Source organism: Electrona antarctica (assembly GCF_951216825.1).
Source record: "Electrona antarctica genome assembly, chromosome: 7".
Classification (NCBI taxonomy): Eukaryota; Metazoa; Chordata; class Actinopteri; order Myctophiformes; family Myctophidae; genus Electrona; species Electrona antarctica.
In genome coordinates this window covers 26,483,238-26,506,548 of record NC_136812.1, presented here as the reverse complement: position 1 = coordinate 26,506,548, position 23,311 = coordinate 26,483,238, and the positions used below count along the sequence as shown (strand labels likewise).

Below are 23,311 nucleotides of genomic sequence, written 5' to 3'. Positions count from 1 at the left end.
AGCATTCTTTGGTTGACTAATATGACTATATGCCATCCAATGTGTCGTGGACTCGTGGTCTATATGAAAGCATCGTAGTTCGTATATTTGAGCTAGCACAATACGCTGGTTATTGACCAAACAGGAGATGCATGGGATCTATACATTACCATAATTTTAATATTTAATTTGGCCAAAGCACCCACATAAAAACGACATATATTTTTTGGGGATACGTCTCTCATTTTGTTTGTTTCAAAAGGATGAGATGGTGAAATTAACTTCATATATCATAAACATATCTGACATCGAGTCAACCGGATTTTGTTTTTTAATAGACCTAAAACAATTTGTATACGTAAAATATGTCACATGACCAAATAATAAATAGACAAATGTCATGATTAAATAATATTTAGTTTTATGTCAACTGGCAGGGTTGGTATAGGCCTAGTTAATTCGCTTTGGCTAAAAAGAAACATTCGTTCAATTCCATCGCACTGGCACACGGGCAGAGGGAAAACGCACAATGTTAAGCCCTCTTTCACTCGAATGAAATGTCATAGTTGGGGCTACGGTTTAGCTTTAGAACCTAAACGATAGAGGAAATACATCCATTTCATTTTTTTGCTATAGCAATAGGCTACGATGTATAGCCTTTATCCTTGTGTGTATTAAGGCAGCAAATAATTAATTTAATACAGTGTGAAGTGAATAATACTGCAATAGTCTACCAGGCGGAGTTAGCAGGTCATGTATCGTAGGCTATAGATTTCTTTGTTCGGGTGAAATAAATTAAATGTAAGTTTAACCACGCTGTGCCAGGCACTGACAGAGCGCAAATTAACTGTAGGGGTGTACCACCGGTAGGTCCAACACGTCCAGGGTCCAAGTATTGTCTGAGCGCCGTTGTCAAGAGACACCCAATTAAAAGACAACACAACTTCTGTGTGGGACAAATGAAAATGTAACACGTCTTGAGATGATTGGTGTTGGCGAGAGCGTCCGCACCTGCAATCCCATTGAGCTTTGGTAAATCTATTAATGGGCCCAGGATGAATAGGGAGTTGGACTATTGTTCTGTGACACTAAACTATTAATTCATCGGGTCCGCCGGGCTTTGGTCCGGGCCATGCAGATAAACTGTAAACATAACTCCTTGCGTAGTGTCAGGGTTAGACACGACAATAGATTTACTGTAAAGTTCAATACTGTATGGGCCCTTTTCACTTCGATCCATGCATGCATAAAAAAGACGCCTGTTTTCTACGAGATATAGTCATTATCAAATAAAAATAGCCGGTAGCAGGATATATATAGTTTAGGCCTAATTGAATTGGCATTTAAAAGACAAGTAGGCCACTAGGCCTATAGCCTATCGTGTTTAATGCTCAGAGGTGCATAATTAGATTCCATTGAGTGCAGGATATTCCGTTAATGGATTGCGAGCTCGCTATCAGTTATAGCAAAACATAACATAAGTGTTGCACACATTATATAATGATATGTTGTACAATATACACTAGGCTATATAATATGTCATTACATTTAGAACAGTTCACACACACAAATATTTCATGTTTGGTCGTGCATGGATCATGTATCGATAGGCTATATAATATAGGCCCTATGTAATATGGACTGTGGCCTATAGTGGGCTAGCTAGTGTGTTCGTTAATTCAAATGAAACTATTATGATATCATTGTTAAAAAATAATATTTTGCCATTCTTTCAGATTGGTTAATGTACCTGTCTCCGCCCTAGCCTATCACTGATCACTGCCCCGCCCCACAGTGCGCGCGAGCACGCACGCACTATCTCTCTCTCCCTCTCACACACACACACACACACACACGCACGCACGCACGCACACACACACACACACACACACACACACACACACACACACACACACACACACACACACACACACACACACACACACACGCAAAGACATATTTTAGGCAACAACACATTAAACCAGAAATTTAATTTAAAGTACAGTAATTTTAATAATATTTTGTTTTATAATACAAACTCATTGTCACACTTCAGACTGCCATCACAACTAATGCTATAATTGCACAAACAAGAACGATATGAATAATTATTTTTGTCACCATATAGGCCTATAGTAGACCAGACATATAAGTAGTAGACAAATACGACAGTTTGCCTTTAACGGAATCGAATCGAATGTTAAAAGTTTTAAGGCAGGTTAAATAATGTGCATTGTAGGCCCATACGCATGTCTCCATATTCAAGCATTAACTCATGGTCACTCATGGCTACTCTAATTCCACAACAGTTTATGCTAAATATGACTATACAGCACCACAAACCTCTTAACTATAAATGGAGAAAAGTAATGAAAATGTCAATACCAAAAAGTACTCGTCCATGCTCTCGCAGCCAGCACCGGGGGTTTGAGGGAAGAGTGACAGCTCTTTGTTGGTGAATAGAAATCAGTAGCAATGGAGAGAGAGGGAGGAACTCCTCCTACCAAATTATTCAGACTGGGCAGGCTTTTGCTCTCTTCACAAATAGGACACGGCTCTCAAATCCAGGCAGTCCCAACCTGACCTTCAAGCACACGGAACCCCTAACGGGAGATCGAGGGACAATCACAAAAACAAAAACTTATGCCATTTTTGGCATTTATTATTTGCGAATATATAAATCCACCACCACAACGTCGACCATCGCGTCATTTGGACTATATCTTTTTTTTCCCTTTCCTTTTTTTTCTTTTTTTCTTCTTCTATTTTTTGGGGGGAGAGACATTTACGGAAAGACGGAAAGCTGTTCCTTTCACTATAGCCCTGTCCCACCCCGATTCTTCAATCGAGTAGTAGTTTCTTTCTTTCTTTGTTTCATTTGCACTCTTTGACGGGAAGGTGAGCTGAGTGTTTGGCTGTGTGTCCTCCAGAGCCAGTTGGATGCGCTGACAGACATACAGACAGAGGCGCAGCGCTGTATATGGAAGTTGTGGGCTGCAAGGCAGAGGCAGGCAGTTGCACGTTGCGTCCAGGACCGGGAGCCATGCTTTTCCACGGGATCTCCGGGGATCACATCCAAGGGATCATGGAGGAGATGGAGAGGAGGTCGAAAACGGACTCTCGCCTGGCGAAGGGTATGCAGCTAAACGGGAGAGAATCGGTAAGAGCGGATTTTGTGCATGCTTTTTTTTTCTTTCTTGTTTTTGTAACATTACCGGTATACATAAACTGATAAATGTCACAGTCACATATGTCACATGTCACAGGGACATATATGCATGCATGCTTAAAATGTATACCAAAGACAAAGTTGTTTTGGGTAAGTAAACGACAAGAGCAGAAATGATTAGGCCTAGGCTATCTATTAGACTACTTCAGTTGCAGTCCGTCAATAGAAAGTATTTTAAACTATAAGTAGCTATACGTAATTCTATTTGGACAGGCCTCAGTTTCTTTCAATTTAATAGTCAGTTCCATAAACTGAACGACAAACCCAACTTTAACAAATTTAAGAAGTTGCCCTGAAGATGCAATCAATATCAGGAATGGCATAGTCTACATACACATTTGTAAACATAAGCTCATAATTACATACATTATCCATATCTTTATTTTTTGTATTTTGCTGTGGCACATGGCCTTATATTTTGCATACCACAACACATATGGTTGCCTCAAACCAAACCATATAGTTATTATAATTATTATAATTATAATAATTGGTAATCTATGTTATTATTATACTATTATTAGGATATTATAAAGTTGTTTTTTTATTTGTATTAATTTGCAGGCATCTTAATGGTATAGCTATAGGCCACCGTCGCCGAGTTCATATCTTGGTTACAACAACGGAACGATGGTTTTCCAGATCACAATTTAGCTTCATTTATAATTCATACTCCTAAACACCCTATTATACATTGTTCTTAAGGTCTCTGTATTGTTTCTGGAAGTGAGGCTTGTGTACAGTCAGGCCTATAGACTATACTCGATAGTGTGCGTTTATAGGCCTAGTGTAAAATGTCCTTAAGTAAATGTAAAGCGATTGTCACTTTGTTTTATTAGTTGTTTGTTTTTTTAGTTTGTCGGTGGTTTCAGCAGTACCACATATAGGCTAATACGCCGGTTGTTTTTCCTCTATTCACATCCACTATACCCCCATGCAGACCATCACTTCTATGAGCCCGGAGAAGCCTGCTCTGTGTGCCGGCTGCGGGGGCAAGATCTCGGACAGATATTACCTTCTGGCCGTGGATAAACAGTGGCACCTGCGGTGTCTCAAATGCTGTGAATGTAAACTGGCGTTGGAGTCGGAGCTAACGTGTTTTGCCAAGGATGGCAGTATCTACTGCAAGGAGGATTACTACAGGTAAGAAAAAACAAGGTTATGGATATGACACCATAACTCTCACACACGCGCGCGCGCGCACACACACACACACACACACACTTACACACACACACACACACACACACACACACACACACACACACGCGGCTATTGAGAGGCATGCTATAATCATTAGCTAACATTTTAAGCTATAGACTTTATGGACACACCTTTTGGGTTTTAAGGGATATAGAATACTGCTGAAAATGTGTTCTTGTATCATAATGTATGATAAACAAAGCAGGCCTGCTGCCTGCTCCTCTCTTGAAAAATAGCCTATACAGGCCTATTGTATAGCCTATGCATAAGTGGCTCAGTAGGCTAAAGTACAATACTAAACAGTCAAAATGTTTATAGGCTATTGAATGATCATGTTAAACTCGCCCGTTTGTTTGTTTTCAGTCTCTGTGTGGTTTCTTGACTCGTTGTGTCCTTGTTCCAGAAGGTTCTCCGTGCAGAGGTGCGCGCGCTGTCACCTCGGGATATCTGCCTCGGAGATGGTGATGCGCGCACGGGACTCGGTGTACCACCTGAGCTGCTTCACGTGCACCACGTGCAACAAGACGCTGACCACGGGCGACCATTTCGGCATGAAGGACAGCCTGGTCTACTGCCGGGTCCACTTCGAGACCCTGGTCCAAACAGACTACCACCCCCAGCTCAACTACGCCGAGCTGGCGGCCAAGGGCGGCGGCCTCACCCTGCCATACTTCAACGGAACCGGCACGGCCCAGAAAGGACGGCCGCGCAAGAGGAAGAGCCCGGCCATGGGGATAGATATAGCCAGCTATAACTCAGGTGAGACGGTGGCCCTGCTGCACTGACTAGATCTGCTCCACTGTATAGGCCTACCTGCAGTGTTGCAGTGTTACAGTGTTACATGTGTTGTGTATTTAGTGCGATGGGCTGTTCCTGCTAACCAAAGCACTGCATTTTCATACATATTAAAGCTACAAAAATATATAGACCTAATGATGATGATATAATAATAATAATAATAATAATAATAATAATAATAATAATAATAATAATAATAATAATAATAATAATAATAGGCCTACTAACAGCCTAACATTAATATTAACAACAATAATTATATAGGGGCCTATAATATATTATATTAGATATAATAGTAGTAAGATATATTATTAATTGTAATAATAATAATTTCCTGGTGTGTTCATTGTGACCTTTATATAACAGGCCTATTGTCATAAAGCCGACCAGTCGATCCTCGCTGTCTAGAAAATTCCTTAAATAAAGGTGTTGTTGGTGATTTGAGGCCCATACGTGTATGGAATAGGGTAATTACTATCTATCTTATATGCAAAACAGCAGTGTTGTATATTGCCCCAGGCTAATTGATCTGTTAGCTTTTCAGCATGTATTTTTTTACGCATTAAATTAACACCATTTCTTTCCACTGAACAGTAGCCTAGCATATGCTGTCTCGGTGATCGAAATTTGACCCCATTGTCAATCAGCTCATCGACTTTTATAATTAAGATTAATATAGGTCAAAAAAGGTATGCGAGTGGACGACCTATATGTGCACGTGCAGGGGGTACCGGTAATGTGGGATAATTAAGTAAAACCGCCGCCTCCAAGCGTCAAAGTAAAGCGCTTCCCATTTACCTAAATTGGTTGTCATAAGGCTACTGGTCATTTTGGGTCTAAAATAAGGCACTCAAAGGCTGAATGTTATAATCCGGCCCGCAGCGTCACTTTTGTGTTCGCTTTTCAGAATTAGTGTTCGGTTCAGAAAGTTTGTCATTGTGTGCCAAGTTTCCCCTGTTCTTCATGAATGGAGAGGAATAAGGATAATCTGCGTGTTAATTGTTCTTCGTTAATTGAAAGTGACGTTGGAATCCCTGGCTTCCAACCAATGAATAATACGCATGAAGGTCAGCACAGTTCTCAGGAACAGAGACGAGTGCAATGGGGCCTGCTATGGGCCATGGGCTAGTTCTCAGAAGAAGAAAACACTGTCGTCAGAAAACAGTTTGTAGCCTAAATGATTTTTTAAAGAGCCATCGTGGCTTGCAGGCTGTTATCGTTTAAAACAAGATTGTGTAGATGCTAAAAACGCCCACACTCCTATTTTGAAAAAATAACAAGGTGTGTGTGTGTGTGTGTGTGTGGGGGGGGGGGGGGGGGGGTCTGCACAAATTTCACTTATATATAGATAGCTCAAGTGCTAAGCATAAAGAACCCGATGTAGCCTATAGGCTACATGATGCATTTAGCAAAATACTGGGTTTTTCTTTTTGCATGAACTATTAAACAGCAGGCATGCAGCTTTTCCAAATTATGTATTCTACATAACCAAAGATAATTAAAATTACAGTTTAAATTAATAACATTCACCTTCATGTATTCTGCTCTTTGGCTTTGTCCCATAAAGCACCCCTTTCATTATATCTCCAACACATATTACACATTACACAACACATTATGGCATGCATGTGCTTTGAATTGTCCCGTGTGAATTAATTTGTGAAGTTGCTGTTTAAGGGTGTTGTAGGCTACAGTTTCATAAGACACAGATATAATCCAGTTGTAATCGATTTCTGTTAAAACAGGATATGAATGTTTATCTCCTGTCACTATATAGGCCCATGCAGGGAAAGGTTGTAGCCCACTGTGTATTTTAAAACCACCCAGTACAATTTGTGGATATAGAGACCCCTAGTGGGCGATCTGAATGAGACATAATCTAGAAATGCCCTTGACTAATAAAACATTACATTCTTAGATTACATTACGTTAATATTTTTATGGGTGTCAGTGGCAAGGTTATTTTATACAGAAAATATATATATTTTCCATGCACAACCGAAACTAACATAAACCAAAGGACAATACCTACCTCAATACAATATAATACACTGAAAAATGTTTTTTTTTCTCTCTACTCTTAAATGATCTTAATGTCAATCTGTATTTTACATCCACCTGTTGCACTTACAATTATGGTGACTCGTGAAATCTTCAACTGTCAGAATATATGAAGCATCTGCTTTTTACTTAACCATTTTATTTCACTGTAATATTTTAATTGTAAAATGTACCATGGGGGAAAAAACTAGGAACTAGGAACTGATGACATCCATATGCATTGTTATAGATTCTTGTATTATTTATTACAAATGCATATAATATGCTGACTATAGTTTTCTTTTGCATCTGGAATAAATATAAGAAAACAATTAATTTGTAAGCATTTTTATTGTAACAAACATGAACTATTAATAATAATATCAATAACAGAATAGGATCATATAATTATAATGAATGGTGCTCTGACTGAGAATTAAGGATTAATATTCTGTTGCTATCATTAAAAAACGTTTTTAACCGTTAAGACATGTGCTAAATTGATAGTGTTAACTTGTGCAGATTATATTTTGGTTTCCTAGATTTGTTTCCTATAGCATCAGCATTCAATAATTCAGATAATTGTTTTTGTCTTTTTGGATAAGAAGATAGTAAGATACCGATCTTGTTTATTAAGCACACTAAGCGCAATACTAAAAATAATATTTAGCAGCCTATGCAATGAAGATTAGGCTTTCAGATGAGACAGTGCTTTATATTTTACCATGTTGTTAAATGCATTTTTGTGTGGCGTTTCAGCATTTTTCAATGTTTACACATTCAGAGCACCATTCAGGCCATAGGCAAGCCGTTAAACAATATTACACGATCTGAATTATATTCAGTGTACAAAAGTGCATAAACATAAAAGCATTGAAATATTAAATCATTATTTTTGGTTAATTTTAACAGAAAGTATAGCATTTGTACGGTTACAATCACAGCATCAAATGCATTGTGTGTATAGTTTTTTTGATGTTGTAATTTTTCCAATTTCTCAACACAAGCTCTGTATTGGCCATTGATTGTGCAATACTGATAATTGCAATATTTTATAAAACATCATTATTAACCACAATACAATAACTCTTAACATATTCAGTGTAATGAGATCTGAATGGAAGAGAATCACTTACCCTGCCTCATGCTGATAACTTAATGGGCTTAAATCTGTTTCTCTATACAAAGCCCTTTAACTGAATATAACATTTTACACTCACAATAGTTAAACACAGGGTAAAGATTGGTTTGCACACATGCAGAGTCTAACTACACAGTGAAATCCTTTGTGTCTATTGTGTATTTATCCATTTGTAACTCAGAGAAATGTAACCAAATATTACAGTATACTCTCTGAGTTAAATTAGCACAAAATACTTTACTGTGTAACACTGCAAAATATAATATTGCTGTGTTGGCTGCATGATTATGCTGTTGTAAACCACCCATGGGGTGCTCTGCCCTCTGCCCTCTCAGGCTGCAATGAGAATGATGCTGACCACATGGATCGTGAGCAGGCCTACCCTCCGTCACAGAAGACTAAGCGCATGCGCACCTCCTTCAAACACCATCAGCTGCGGACCATGAAGTCTTACTTTGCCATCAACCATAACCCCGACGCCAAGGACCTAAAACAACTGGCCCAGAAAACGGGCCTCACCAAGAGAGTCCTACAGGTAAGCAAGAGCTTCATTTATAGAGTTGATGGTCACACACCCATATCTGTGTCCCTCCACCCCAACCCACGTCTTCTCACCCGACTCTTATATTCCCATGCATTCTCAAGTCATCCTTTTTATTTTCGCTTTATTTTGGTTTGTTCGGTTGGTCCATTTAGTCATTAGTTTTATAATATCCAGGGTTATTTGTATTTGAACTTTTGAGGAGTTTTTATATTTTCTGTGTGCTAGAGGTTTTGGGAAATACAGGAGAAAAGTTTTGTTTTGTTTTGTTTTTCCTGCATACTGGAGCGTAGACAATTTAGTTTAAATTGCAGTTTATTGTTGATATTATGGGATAGCTTAACGAACAGAGTGCACAAGTAATGTATGTGGGAAAATAATTATTCATATTCATATTCCAACCAATTAAAATCCTCAAAAGTGTAGGATTATTGTTTTAATTTACTATTGAACTACACTTGTATGTTCAAGAGCTAAATGGTCCATCGTGATCTGCCCCTTAAGCCCAAAATAATGTGTGAAAATATAGCGGTTTACATACAGAGCAACTTGATATAATGATAAATGTGATATCTTGATACATAAACCACTGCATTTTCATAGTGAGGAATGATTTGATACTTTCTTTAAAAAAATTAATCCTACTTAAACACAAAAGTAAAAGCCACATTGGGATTGGTTTGCAGGTTTGGTTCCAAAACGCAAGAGCCAAATTCAGAAGGAACGTTTTGCGACAGGAGAATGGAGGTGTTGATAAGGCTGATGGCACCTCACTCCCTGCACCCTCATCCGACAGTGGGGCCCTGACCCCCCCCTCCAGCGCGGCCACACTAACAGACCTGACAAACCCCTCTATCACTGTAGTGACCTCCGTCACCTCTAGTTTGGACAGCCATGATTCGGGGAGCCCTTCGCAAACTACCTTGACAAACCTTTTCTAACAAGCTATCTCTAGAAGACTCATTTTTGTTTTGAAATTTCTTTCTTTTTTTCCTTTCTTTTTTTTTTTTTGTTTCTCAATTTGCTTTTTTTGACTGACACCTTTAAAGCAACTGGAGACAGCTCCTTGGAACAGAGTGTCGTACTGCACACATACAAGAACAGCAAGAACAACAACAGCAGCGACCACATTAAAACACAAGGAAATTATGTGTAGCATTTGCAACCGCTTGGCAGAAATGTCTGTAGTTGACTTACAGTATGCAGAGATTGATTTTTTAGAAAAAAATGTAATAGTCCATTGGAGAAAGCTCCAAAACTTGAATCTTATCTGGAAAAGTAGGCCATTTTATTTCATTTGTCTTTATTTGTACATTTCATTTGACTTAGCACAATTCAAGCCCTGCCTAACTTATGCTTAATTGGTAGATTTTTAAATATGAATATTTTGGCCTCATAAATCTGTGTATGTATGCACTATGTTCGCACTATCCAATTTAAAGCTAATTATGTTTATTTCTTTTTTTTTAATAATTTGGAAAAATCAACTTGTAGAATGTGCTGTAAAGGTTAACTTGAGAAACAGGCTTTAATAATTTCAGAATGTTTCAGTCTTTAAGACTGAGTTGGATGCATTGGACATTTGGAACTCACACATAGCTACATATAAAACCCATAAAAAACTGCATTTTTAAAAGAGCCCAACCACAACAACTCATGCCAGGTAGCTGCTGAATCCACAACATAATATTTTTTCTTCTTAATTCTCACCTTAACTGTGATTACGAGGAACAAGCAAACCCCTCAATCTGTACAGTGGTAACTGTTTAACATGTAAAGCAGTCACAATATTAGAAATCACCAGGAAAAGATTGGAAAGCAGTTTATGGACACTGTTGTAATCGATTGTTGACGATAGGGCAACTTCATGGATTTGTCATCCTCATAGATTAATATTATTAATGGATAAAAAAACAACAATGTCTATAGAAGTACAGTTAATTCAATTGCACGGTGACAATATACTGCCCTGTGAAAAGTGCATTATTGTTTATCATGTTGCTCAGGGTAATGATGTGATTTTAAAAGGGAAAGGGAGCGAGGGTGCGAAATGAAGTGGTTGTTGCGACGTTGCAGACCAGATTTGTAGAGCTGACATGAACATTCAAATGACCTCAGATAGGTGGAGCTGTGAGCGGCAGCCAGTGGGAAATCATTATCCGTTTTACTCCTTTTTGGCCATATTTATATACTTTCTTTACGGACATTTGCCACTGAACAGACCAAAATATGTTTCTTCTGGCTGAGAGATAGAGAGGGGGAAGGGGACAGAGAGAGCAAATCTTCAATGAGGGTTGATACATTTCATTGTAAGTGTCACAAGTTGTTCTATTGTAGAACAAAGCGGTTCTCTAGATCTACTCGATAAAGTAGATGCCTAACTCAGTTCTACTATGTGCCTTATGCTATAACTTGGAAGAAAGTTTGTGAAATTCAGGATCTCTGTGTTCTTTGTTAACTGATTCACATCCTTTTGACGCCTCACTAGTTTTGTACTGTTTTGCATCTTCTTTCTGAAGATCTTTTTATGGTGTATCCTGTTAAAAGGGGGCAGCGATGTCATAGAAAGCATTTTGTGCACTCTTTCAGATATAGTTGGGTAATCCAAGAATCTTATATATTGATCTTCGTGTTAATAGTTCAGTACAGTAAGTGTTCTATCAAGATTGTCCATGTTTCCCTGTTTCTTGATAAAGATGGTGTACAGAAACTATTTCCCCTTAAATATTTATGGACCAAACGGTTGTTATATATCTTATTAAATTTGTGTGAATAAAAATACTTTGCTTTAAATGCGTTTTATTTTTCATTACACGTGCCATTTTTTGTCTTATTTTCTCTTAAATACTTTTTTTTATCACATCAACAAACAAGAAAGCATTCCGTTTTTGATGACAAATTAAGCGTTCCCCATTTTTGCTTCCATTTTTTATTTCTATTTCCCTATTTTATGATGTTTATAGTTTTTTTTTACGTAATGCCCCATTAGATTTGCATCTGAACCCTGCAGTCAAAAATATGAAATTGCTTTTTAATGCATGGATATGGCTTTAAATTGAAATCAAATGAATGCTGCAAAGCATACATTGATATTTATATTTCTATATACATATATTTATATGCATAATATATTGGTAGACCTAAAGTGAAGTAAGATTAAATTGCAGACCCCATAAAGCCAGGTTGCTCTGTAGTTAATATATTGTTACTCTATTATTTCTTTCAGGGAGAACAAATCTTGGGGCATTACAGCCATACATCCCGACGTTTGAAAATTCCCTAAAGTATTAACAGAGGGGGAACTTTGATCGGAATTCCTCACCATTGAAGACAAAGACAATATTAGGATCAGATGATAGTGTATTGAGAAAAGAATACATGCACAATACAATACAACCAATACAACCAATGATTTTTTTTGTTTGTCCTGAAATGTTTGAATCAATCCATCAAAGGAGGACAACCCAATGAAAAAATAATGATGAAGAAAAAGAGCTTTGACATTGCTCTCTGTGTTGGAATAGCCCATCTCCACAGTGAAAATAAAGTTGAATTGTAACATAGCTGTAAAAACCAGAGAACTCTCCCAGCAGGGGAGAGGATGTGATTAAAAGCCAGCAGGCATTCAACATGACAACACAGTGATACAGCCTGACTAGCATGGATGTACACACACATGCACGCACGCACGAGCGTGCGCACACACGCACGCACGCACGCACGCACGCACGCACGCACGCACGCACGCACACTAATGTACAGACACACAGGAATGCATATGCACGGCATGCACACACACACACACACACACACACACACACACACACACACACACACACACACACCTTTATTCCACTACATAATTACAATGCCCAAACTATCCACATTCCCTAACCCCCCCTCCACATACACACGCACAAGCGCATGCATACACATACACATGCACACGCACACGCACGCGCACACACACACACACACACACACACACACACACACACACACTGTACACACACTGTACACACACTGTACACAAACACACAATCTCCTCTCTCTCTTTGCCCTCTCTCCCCGATCCAGAATCAGCTTGCTATATAAAACTTTTCTTTTGTCACATTATTGTCATTCTATAAACACATCGCCTCCTTAAAACTCGGCAGCAGAATGTCCATCAAATCTGATTGCATTGTAGAGGACTGGAAGAACTGGAGTTTTGCCATCTGGCTGTACCGAGGGGAAGGAAACTACAAAACAACAAAACAGATAAAGAAGATATTGTCATTTTGCATGCGCCTCATCATCCTGTTAACATTTTACTTGAGATGTATATTATTTCCTTTGATGCCCTGTGTGATTCATTGTCGGCAGCAAAATAAAGCATATGAAAACTATGTACTTGATGCCCATATAGTACCTTATGGTGGGAAGAATCAAATGTCATTGCGAGGACATGGTGAGGAACGCTTCAAGCTTATTTGTTGTTGACATTCAGCTATCTGCTGCTGATACAGACAGTGAGGTTATTGGTATCTTAGTTGGATACTGTGTATATTCTTGGAAGTGTTGCTTCCAGTGCATGCTGTAACATTGCTAACCATATGGATAGTACGCCTAAGAATGCTGTGGATGACAAAAGTTCACGGTGATACATCTGGTATTCTTGCTATAAGTGGATTCTACCTTGTTGTCATCTGAACTGGAAGGGAAGGCGATTTTGAGCGAATGCACACATGTGCACGCGTTATTATTTCTTTTGTTAAATAAAAAGGAAGAAAACTACCATTTATTAGCCCATTTAACTGAAAATGGTCTGCCATTCCTATCTGTACCACAATGGATGTATCAATGGGATTATATAAAATAAGTAAAACAAAGAAAGAACATGATGAAATTTCTGTGGTTGGATGTTCAGTGTGTACTGTAAGTATGAATGCAGCATATCTATATACCATGTAAATAAAAAGTGGTGGGCTGGGAGAGAGACTGAGAAAGGAAGTGTAAGAGAGAGAGAGAGAGAGAGAGAGTGGAGTCACACAAGGACCGACCAAGCAAACAGCCTGGTGTTGAATTCCAACAATGTGGGAAACAGCAAACACTTCAGTCAGTCCAAGTGGAAACCTCAGCCAGCGGGGTGCCTCCTCTACGCTGTGGCAGCCGGGGCCCATGTTCATGTTCCACGGTCCTGACGGCTGGATGGTGGGCGGGTTGACACCACAGAGTTACAGGAAGCCGGGCTGGAGCAGAAACACATACAAATGCAGCCAGCCCCTTCTCCATTTTAGAACTGGAGGAAGAAAATTCTGGACAACATCACTGCCCTGTGTTGACAAGAATTTGAAGGGATAGCACCGGTGCTGGAACGCATCTTATCGTAAACATTTTTTTTATGGGTGTATGCTGTTGGTTTGTGTTCCTGTGTGTGGATGGGATGGGGGTACACGTGCGTGCGTGCGTGCGTGCGTGCGTGCGTGCGTGCGTGCGTGCGTGCGTGCGTGCGTGCGTGCGTGCGTGCGTGCGTGCGTGCGTGCGTGAGTGCGTGAGTGCGTGCGTGAGCGAGAGAGAGAATGCAAGAAAGACATTATGTGTGTGGGAAAAAATATGTTTATGCTAGTGTGTTTGCACGGGGTGATGATGAACCATTACCACAAAGGTTACATCAGCAACCTCCAAACAACTGTTCCCCCGTTTCATTTATGATATATATATATATATATATATATAGAGCGAGAGAGAGAGAGAGAGAGAGAGAGAGAGAGACAAAGTGTCACCAGAACAATGCTCATTTATGACTGCTGATTGTACTTAAGAGCCTTTATTGTGTTAACTTATCATCCCATAAGTGCCAAGATGAAATGAAACCCTGCTGATATCATAGTCACTTCAACTTGTACCTAATTTACAACCTCAGAAACCAGGCAGGAACACATTGCAGGCAATCGCTGTCCACATATGCAGAAATCTCAGGTAAGAAGGCAAAACTCTGGCTGACTTTAGCGTTTCTACTTCCTCATCTTTCACATAATCCCCCTCTTTGTCTGTGCAGTAACTGCTCCTGTGCCACCTGATACGAACTGGATGTTTGTTTCGCTTTTATGTCACTCATGAACTTCTCGTCTCTCTTTCTCTCTCTCTGTCTCTCTCTCTAACTCTCTCTGTCTCTCTCTCTAACTCTCTCTCTCTCTCTCTCTCTCTCTCTCACAGACACGCACGCACGCACGCACGGCCGCACGCACGCACACACGCACGCACGCACGCACGCACGCACGCACGCACACACACACACACACACACACTTATTAAATGTTTCCCAGAGATTCAAGAAGGTTAGGTTTATTAAGTATAAGTATACTTATTAAGTAAAATATTATTGCCTGCATCATGCAAACACAGAGCCCTGACGAGTGCATTTTAAAGGCTCAAACGTAACTACTGCTTAATTTATGCTCCATCCTGGTGTTCCGGAAATCGCCGATCAACAAGTTCACAATGTGTCTCATTTGTGAATTTTGTGAGCGTGTAGCCTACTTTGGCTATATTTAGGTCCGTGACACTGTCAAAATATAAATCAGGCTTAAGTTGAATATTCAAAAGCAAAAACGTTTTTTCTGCCCTTCACTATAGCAAAAACATCATCATGGTGGTGTGGTGGCTGTAATCACACGTGAATGCTTTCACATGTGCACTGCACATGTATTGTAACACTGCTCTGACAACTGTTGCAATGAAATCAACAGTGTGATCATATCTCCCATTATACATGTCTTTGTAAATGTGCAACAGATTCTAGATATTGATGCGAGTCAGGAACGGAACACAGGCCAAGAATTTTAGGATACCATAAAGCCAAGCTGTATTTATTTGAAAACATGTGCGTTCTTAAATTTGAATGCAGACAGAAAATACTATTACAGCATGGAATACAACATGGAATAATCGGACGGACGGACAGACAGACAGACAGACAGACAGACAGACAGACAGACAGACAGCCAGCCAGCCAGGCAGACAGACAGACAGACAGACAGACAGACAGACAGACAGACAGACAGACAGACAGACAGACAGACAGACAGACAGACAGACAGACAGACACGTGCGCAGCGACAAGCGACAGGGTCAAAACAAAGTATGGAATGATCACTGAGGTGTAGGCCAAACCTGCAGTTTACATGTTGCTCTCACAGTGTCAATTCTATTGTCATTGTGTGTGTGTGTGTGTGTGTGTGTGTGTGTGTGTGTGTGTGTTATTATGCCAGTTCCACCTCAGTGCCTTCTTCTCATTGCTAGGCATCTATTCAACCTTTCCTCATACGGGCTGCTCTCTCACACACGCACGCACGCACGCACGCACGCACGCACGCACGCACGCACGCACGCACACGCACACGCACACACACACACACAGACGGATATGTCAGAAGGGTGACGGTCTCAATGAGACACAACTCAACCCAGTTCCCATTACACATGCACGCATGCACGCACGCACGCACGCACGCACGCACGCACGCACGCACGCACGCACGCACGCACGCACGCACGCACGCACGCACACACACACACACACAAACACACAAACACACAAACACACACTGTATAGAATGATCTTGGCAGTAATGATATGCCTGGTATGTCCTTCACATTATCACAGGCTATCTCTCCAGTGCCTCAATTACACAGTATTCTATCCACAACATAAATCCTTTATTTCTCCTTTGTGTTGTTATTCGCTATTTACACACACATCACATCTAAACAACCTTGAAACCGCTGTGATCAAGGATGATAATTATATGGTTTCCAATTATACTTTGAAGATAACAAAAAAAATCCATATTAATTAGAAAATGTATATGTGTGCTCCAAGTTTGTCTGGATGTAGCAGCAGATAACATTCAATACATATTTCTGTCCATAATCCATTTCTTTTTCTCTGATAGCTCCATTCTGTGAAGTGCGTAAACAGGAAACACGCCTGCATTGATACGGCATGCTCTTGGTGTATGACAGGTCATCTTTGTACTACTGGAGTGTAACCTCTCTGTTCTTGCTAAACCTTCAGGATGCACACGGCTCCTCTCCACTCCATCTGCTTGCCTCTGTGAAGTCTGCTCCCGATCACAGGGGCTTTGACTGCAGCTTCTGTCTCTAACACATTGCAGTCATACACCATAAAACTCCTGAGTGTGCATTTAACTCTGGGAGTGTGCAAATGGACCATTTGCACACTCCCAGAGTTTAAATGAACACTCAGGATTTGACAGCACACCTAACCCCTGAGCCAGATCGACACCACAGAAGCAAAAGTGTGTGCGTGCGTGCGTGCGTGCGTGCGTGCGCGTTGCGGGGTTACATGAGCGAAAACATCAAGATCTTTCTTTTAAGGTGTTTAATGTGTGTTTTCACCCCCTCGGGTGTAATATTGCATATTTAGATATGAAAAGCCCAGGCAGAGTTTAGACTGAAATGTGCACACTGAAGAAAATAACCCATCACATCAGGCTAAACACTGCGTGTGTGTGTGTGTGTGGGGGGGGGGGGGGGGGGGGGGGGGGGAAGTTTTAGCAAAGCAAAAACTCACTGTGAACTAACAAAGCTACCATTACAGCCTGTAGTATAACAGGTGTATAGTCTGGCTGCCATACTGTATCATTCAATCTAAACGAGAGCTTTTTTGTATTGCTATTGTTGTAAACATCTCATATTTAGGCCCTTTAATGGCCAAACTAGTGTGACAATGATTTCAATTGAATGCCTTTCTTGGCTAGAGTATTGAAAAGCCATGGTAATTTGTTCCAATATTATTATACAGTCTTTACACTGTAAAGAGAATGGATATGTCTTTCTCTTTAAAACAGCCTATATTGGTGGTGGTGGTGGTGCATGTCTATAGCCTTCAATACAGTGTAGAGATAAGCTTCTTCCTTCCTCTTGGTAGAGGAACCTTTTCCAGCCTAGTTGCTAGACACACCTGAAGTTTCCAAGGGAACAAAATAAAATAGGAACCAATTTTCCCTTCATGCTGAAAAAAGCCTCCAATCAAAAGGAAATCCTCACAGTTAAATAAACAAAATCAGCAAAAGAGAGAGAGAGAAAAAAAGTTTGCCATTGGTTTAAAGCACCACATCAGTGCAGAGAGCCGGTTTTAGAACAATAGCAATTCAACACGATTATTAAACAGTCTTCTACCAAACAGGCATGGAGCCATGCGTGTTGAACTAGAGGATCTCTTGGTGCGGCTCCTCTCGCACACTGATGCATTACTTTTCATCCATCCATCTAATTATTCCCTCAGAAACCTGAAATTTGAAGATACAAAAGACCGTCCCTATCTGTCACTGAGCACCATTGATCTTATTGAAAGAAACTGTGGGTGTAGAGGGAACCCAATATAACTCACGCCATTAAATTCCACACAGCATTATTCACATACAGAATTGACAGATTTCCCTGAGACGTTTCTTTTAATCTTCAACTGTTGTTGAAGAAAAAGGGATAGAAAAAAACCACACTCCAGGCATCTCTGCCTTTTCCATATTTGCAGTGAGGTTAACAAAAAAAAGGCTATTGAAGTAGGGAGAAAAGATACTCCCCCACCTAACTTGTTGATTATTAACAATGGGGATGGGGAGACAGATGTGTGTTGCCCGTGCATCAGCAGTGTTTGAATTGTCAGGCTGAAATCAGCCATGAAGCTTTTATCAAAGCAGAGTAAGCTGATCAGTTCTGCTTGCTCTCATTGTCCATGCAAGTCAATCTGCAATAGATCTCTCAATAAATCTCACAATAGCTCTCAAGAAGGAAATTATTATGAAATTGTACAGTGTGTTATGTGATGTGTATTGTGCATGCATGATTGAGAATAAAATATGTCTGCATCTACTGTACAGTATGTGGATTAGTGTGTGTCTCCCTTTCCCTGTCTCTCTGACTGTCACACCTTTTGTCCTAATGTCTTATTGCATCATTCATAAAAAGCAGTTTTTCATTCAAAATGTAATTTTTACTTGTTGGTCCAACCCCACCCTAAACTTAACCACAACCAACCACAATACTAACCTCAAAATCCCTTTCCATAGAATTAACCCTTGAGCCCTGACCCTAACTCCTAAATGCAGGATCCTATTCCTAAGTAACCCAACCTGAATATTGCCCTTATCATAAACCTAATTCTAACTAGAACGGCACTCTGTCGAGTGCCTACTTGATTTTCTTTTATGGTTTTTTTTTTGTGGCTTTCGCCTTTATTTTATATTATTTTTTATGGAGGGACAGACAGTAGGCTGACAGGAAATGGGGAGAGAGATGGGGGGGAAGACATGCAGTAAAGGCCGTCGGGATCGGGAGTCGAACCCGCGGCACACTGCCAGACTGGATTACCAGCCAAGGTGCCTGGACCGCTGAGCCATGGCCCAGGCCCCTACTTGCTTGTTGCACACAAGTAGGTCTAGTGCGCAAGCAGAGCACGCAACTACTGTCGGCGGCTACAAACTGTCAAATCTCAGCTTCTCTGTGAAAGAACGTTTGAAATATTGAATTATTAGGTTTAGCTATTTGCTACGTACCTAGTTTTTGGAGGTAAAAAAGTAGTATTGTTAAGTATGGTAAGAGACGGCTTTCGATGGTGACGTATATGTCGATCAGTGTCGGGTGGATTAAAGGAAATGCCTCTATGTGGCTGATGAATGAATATCAACATCCTAATACATCCTAATACTGGGGGGTCAAATTATTATTCCTGCTGTCAAAATATGACCAAAATATCAAAGTCAAAAAACACTTTTTTTGAAATAGACACTCATGCTTTCCAAGGTGTGATTTTGGGTCCTAAGGATGAATACAAAATTAATATCAACATCTTAAAACCAAAATGTTGAATTGTGGGTTTGAGCTCACATGCCCTTTTGATATATCAAAAAATAATCAAAAGGGGGGGCAACTACCTGTCAGTGGGGAGTGTTGGCTGGGAGGAGGAGTAGGACTAAGGCCCTACACGTCCTCTCTGGGGGGGGGGGGGGGGGGGGGGTAACTACCTGTGAGTGGGGAGTGTTGGCTGATGAATGAATATCAACATCCTAATACATCCTAATACTGTAACTAGCTCTCAATGATGACGTAATAAAGATGTGGATTAAAGGACCCAATGCCAGGGTGTAATTGGTTTTCGATGGTGACGTAATGACGATATGTTTTAGTGTCGGGAGGATTAAAGGTAATGCCCCTATGTATACATGTATGTAATCTGGCACCACTGCTGTATCAGGCACAAGTAGTCATTACGTCATACGCTGGGACGACGCATACGCATCAAACATCGTCCTGGACGAGAACTATTACTTGCGCGCTCTGCTTGCGCAAGTAATAATATTGTTTTATGAAATGAATGAATTAATGAATGAATGAATGAATCAATCAATAAAATACCCATGGGGACCAGAATAATGCCCCCATGAGTTTGTTTATATTGACTGTATATACTTTCCCCATTTTCAACAGTTTTTGAGTGCAGAGCTACTCCAAGGAACAGCAATGTGTGTAACACCAGTAGTTTTTAGTGTAACCAGCACAGAGCACAGTGCTGTACAGACTATGGTGTAGCACATGCACAGGTGCATGATGAGAGGCAGTACAGTACAGTACAGTACAGTACAGTACAGTACAGTACAGTACAGTACAGTACAGTACAGACTACATAATCCGACAGCCAACAGTCCCACCATTCCAATAGTCCGACAACCAATAGTCCGACAACCAACAGTCCAATGGCGTAATTAGGCTTTATCAGCCATGGGTTCTTAATCTTAGAACTAGAATTCGACCGGCCTTAGGCTGGTCTCTCTCTAGAGCCACGCCACGCCATCCAGGTGGCCAGTGTACTGTACCATACTGTACTGTAGCAGGCTGTACTGTACTGGGCTTTACTGTACCGTACTGTAGTGTACTGTACTGTACTGTACAGTACCGTGCTGTACCGTACCGCACTGTTCTGTGCTTTACCGTGCCATACTGTACTGTACTGTACCGTAATGTACCATACTGTACCATAACGTAACACACTGTACTGTACTGTAGCAGACTGTACTGTACTGTACAATGCTGTACTGTACTGTAATGTACCATACTGTACTGTACTGTACTGTACTGTAAAGTAAAACTAAAGTAAAACTCCTTAAACTGAGACTTAAGAGGAAAAAAAATTCTTCTGTACAAAAATCCCGCAAATCGCAACAGCATGCGCACGCATAACGGCAGCAGAAGAACACCACCTCTCATAAGATGCAATGGAAAAGTTCTAACTGCACTCACGTGTAAAAAATGCCCCATCAAACTTTCAGATGCTGTTTTTCTCCCAGTGTGGAGGAAGAATGATTAGGATTTTTATTGTGATCTCTCGCCCTTGAAATATATAATCCATTGGTTTCTGTTGTGTTTGAACAATAATAGCAATTCAAAACAGTTATCCTCAAAACCACACCTCCAGTCGCTGTCATAAGAACGGGAGGTGCGCTCATGATCACGGCAGCAGAGCCTGTTTGTGTATGGCTGCACGCGCACCTGCAGCCCATCAAGTATAATCTATGCTTCGTCCCGCGATGGTGTCGCGCACGCAGACCTCTATGCTCACAACAGTCGCATCTGCGATGCGATGTGAGCTTGTATATCAGCTGTTCTCTGTGTGCAATACTGTTGCGCTTTGAAGTATAAATGTCTCCTAGAGTGCATCTCACTAGCCAACACACAAGAGGAGGTTGAATGAACTGAAACCAGCGCTCCCAAAAACAACAGGTTTGGAGATCTGTTAGGAATTGATTACATGAAACAGTCACCTGTGCGCCCAGTCCCAATGTTTGTAAACAAATAATTGGTCTATAGTCATGTGTTCAAGCCGGATCTGTCCAATATTTCATATTCCATCCTAATTGGCTAACATTGGCTTTCAAAGTTCTGCAGGATGGGCCCATTTTGAACAAAAAGCCTCAAATCATGAACACAGCGTGCAATTTACAGGAAATCTTTCACAGACTTTCCTACTAGGCTGAGGTTCCATTTACATAGAGTGATTGTCTGTGTGATGACAATTGTATGAGAGTATAAATAAAAAGACAAAAAAATAGAACCTGTTGATATAAACATGAGACATAGTGATGATGGTAACAATACTGTAATCGTGTTAATCACTGTAGTATGCAAGAGGTCCCTGATTATACCAGTTCCATGGATATACGATATTAATGACGGTCGACATAGTATAAATAAAATAAAAATACACACTTTTCACATTGGCCTGTTATAGCGCTACCAACAGGTGGATTTTTGCAAAACACATTTTTGGAATTTTGGAGCTGTCATATAATAACATAAACCAATCTGCCATCATGCTGATTCTCTTCTCTCTCCTTCCCCCTTCCGATACACTGTGCAGACTACATCCCTGTCCATTCAGGGCGGCAGGCGGCACGGTGGAGAGGATGGGGGGGGTAGAAAACAGAAGAAATAAAATCAGTATAGGAAACATCTAGTGACTCTCTCGGAGGCCTGGCCATGCCTATTTTGTTTTCTGTTTTTTTATTTTATTTATACTATGTCGACCGTCATTAATATCGTATATCCATGGAACTGCCAGGGACCTCTTATGCATACTACAGTGATTAACACTATTACAGTATAGAGGGTATGCGCGTGACATCATCATCAAGTTATGCGGGAATGCCTACTGAGAGGCAAAAAACTGCGTTAAATGACTTTAAACAACATTAAATTCAGTTTGTCACTCACTTTGCCACTCGATCTGCCATTCACTTTATGCATGCGCCTACCCTCTATTGTTACCATCATCACTATGTCTCATGTTTATATCAACAGGGTCTATTTTTTTGTCTTTTTATTTATACTCTCATACAATTGTCATCACACAGACAATCACTCTGCAAATGGAACAGACTGTACGAACACTCGGACACTGACCCTGGTGCAGGAGGGGGGGGGGGGGGGGGGGGTTACATAATTAATTATGTATGTATATACAGGCATATAGAAAAATGTAAATCAGTAAATCACATGATTTACTGTGATTTTTTTTTAAATGGAACACTGAGAGGGGAGAGTTAATGTATGGAGAAAAAAACCCAAAACAAAAGTACAATAATGCTGTAAATGTTTATGTTGATCACTCTCCTCCCAGTTCTGTACAATTGTCTGAATGAGTGTGCTTATCAATAAACAGAATAATAAAAATAAAAAAACAGGGAGGAGTTTCGCTCAGAACGGGTTATTCTGGTTGCCATTTTCCTGCCTACCAGTAGGCATCATCACCTACTGGTGATTACTAGCCGCTAGTAGGCCTACTTCTACTTGTCCCCACAAAGATAGTAAAACAACACGC

At 40.3% G+C, this 23,311-nt stretch overlaps 1 protein-coding gene across 2 annotated transcripts; it reads left to right on the top strand.

Moving 5' to 3' along the window:
* The first annotated feature begins 2,652 nt into the window (after nucleotides 1–2,652).
* Nucleotides 2,653–12,711, top strand: lhx9 (LIM homeobox 9). Of its 2 annotated transcripts, none has more exons than XM_079504990.1 (5): nucleotides 2,653–3,139; nucleotides 4,149–4,351; nucleotides 4,815–5,170; nucleotides 8,726–8,925; nucleotides 12,158–12,711. In XM_079504990.1, exons 1-5 carry the CDS (start codon nucleotides 2,960–2,962, stop codon nucleotides 12,212–12,214), a joined length of 996 nt encoding a protein of 331 aa, XP_079361116.1. In that variant the 5' UTR covers nucleotides 2,653–2,959; the 3' UTR covers nucleotides 12,215–12,711. The 2 variants fall into 2 exon arrangements, with proteins under 2 accessions (XP_079361116.1, XP_079361115.1); XM_079504989.1 differs by lacking the exon at nucleotides 12,158–12,711 and adding an exon at nucleotides 9,618–11,690.
* Nucleotides 12,712–23,311: the final 10,600 nt, after the last annotated feature.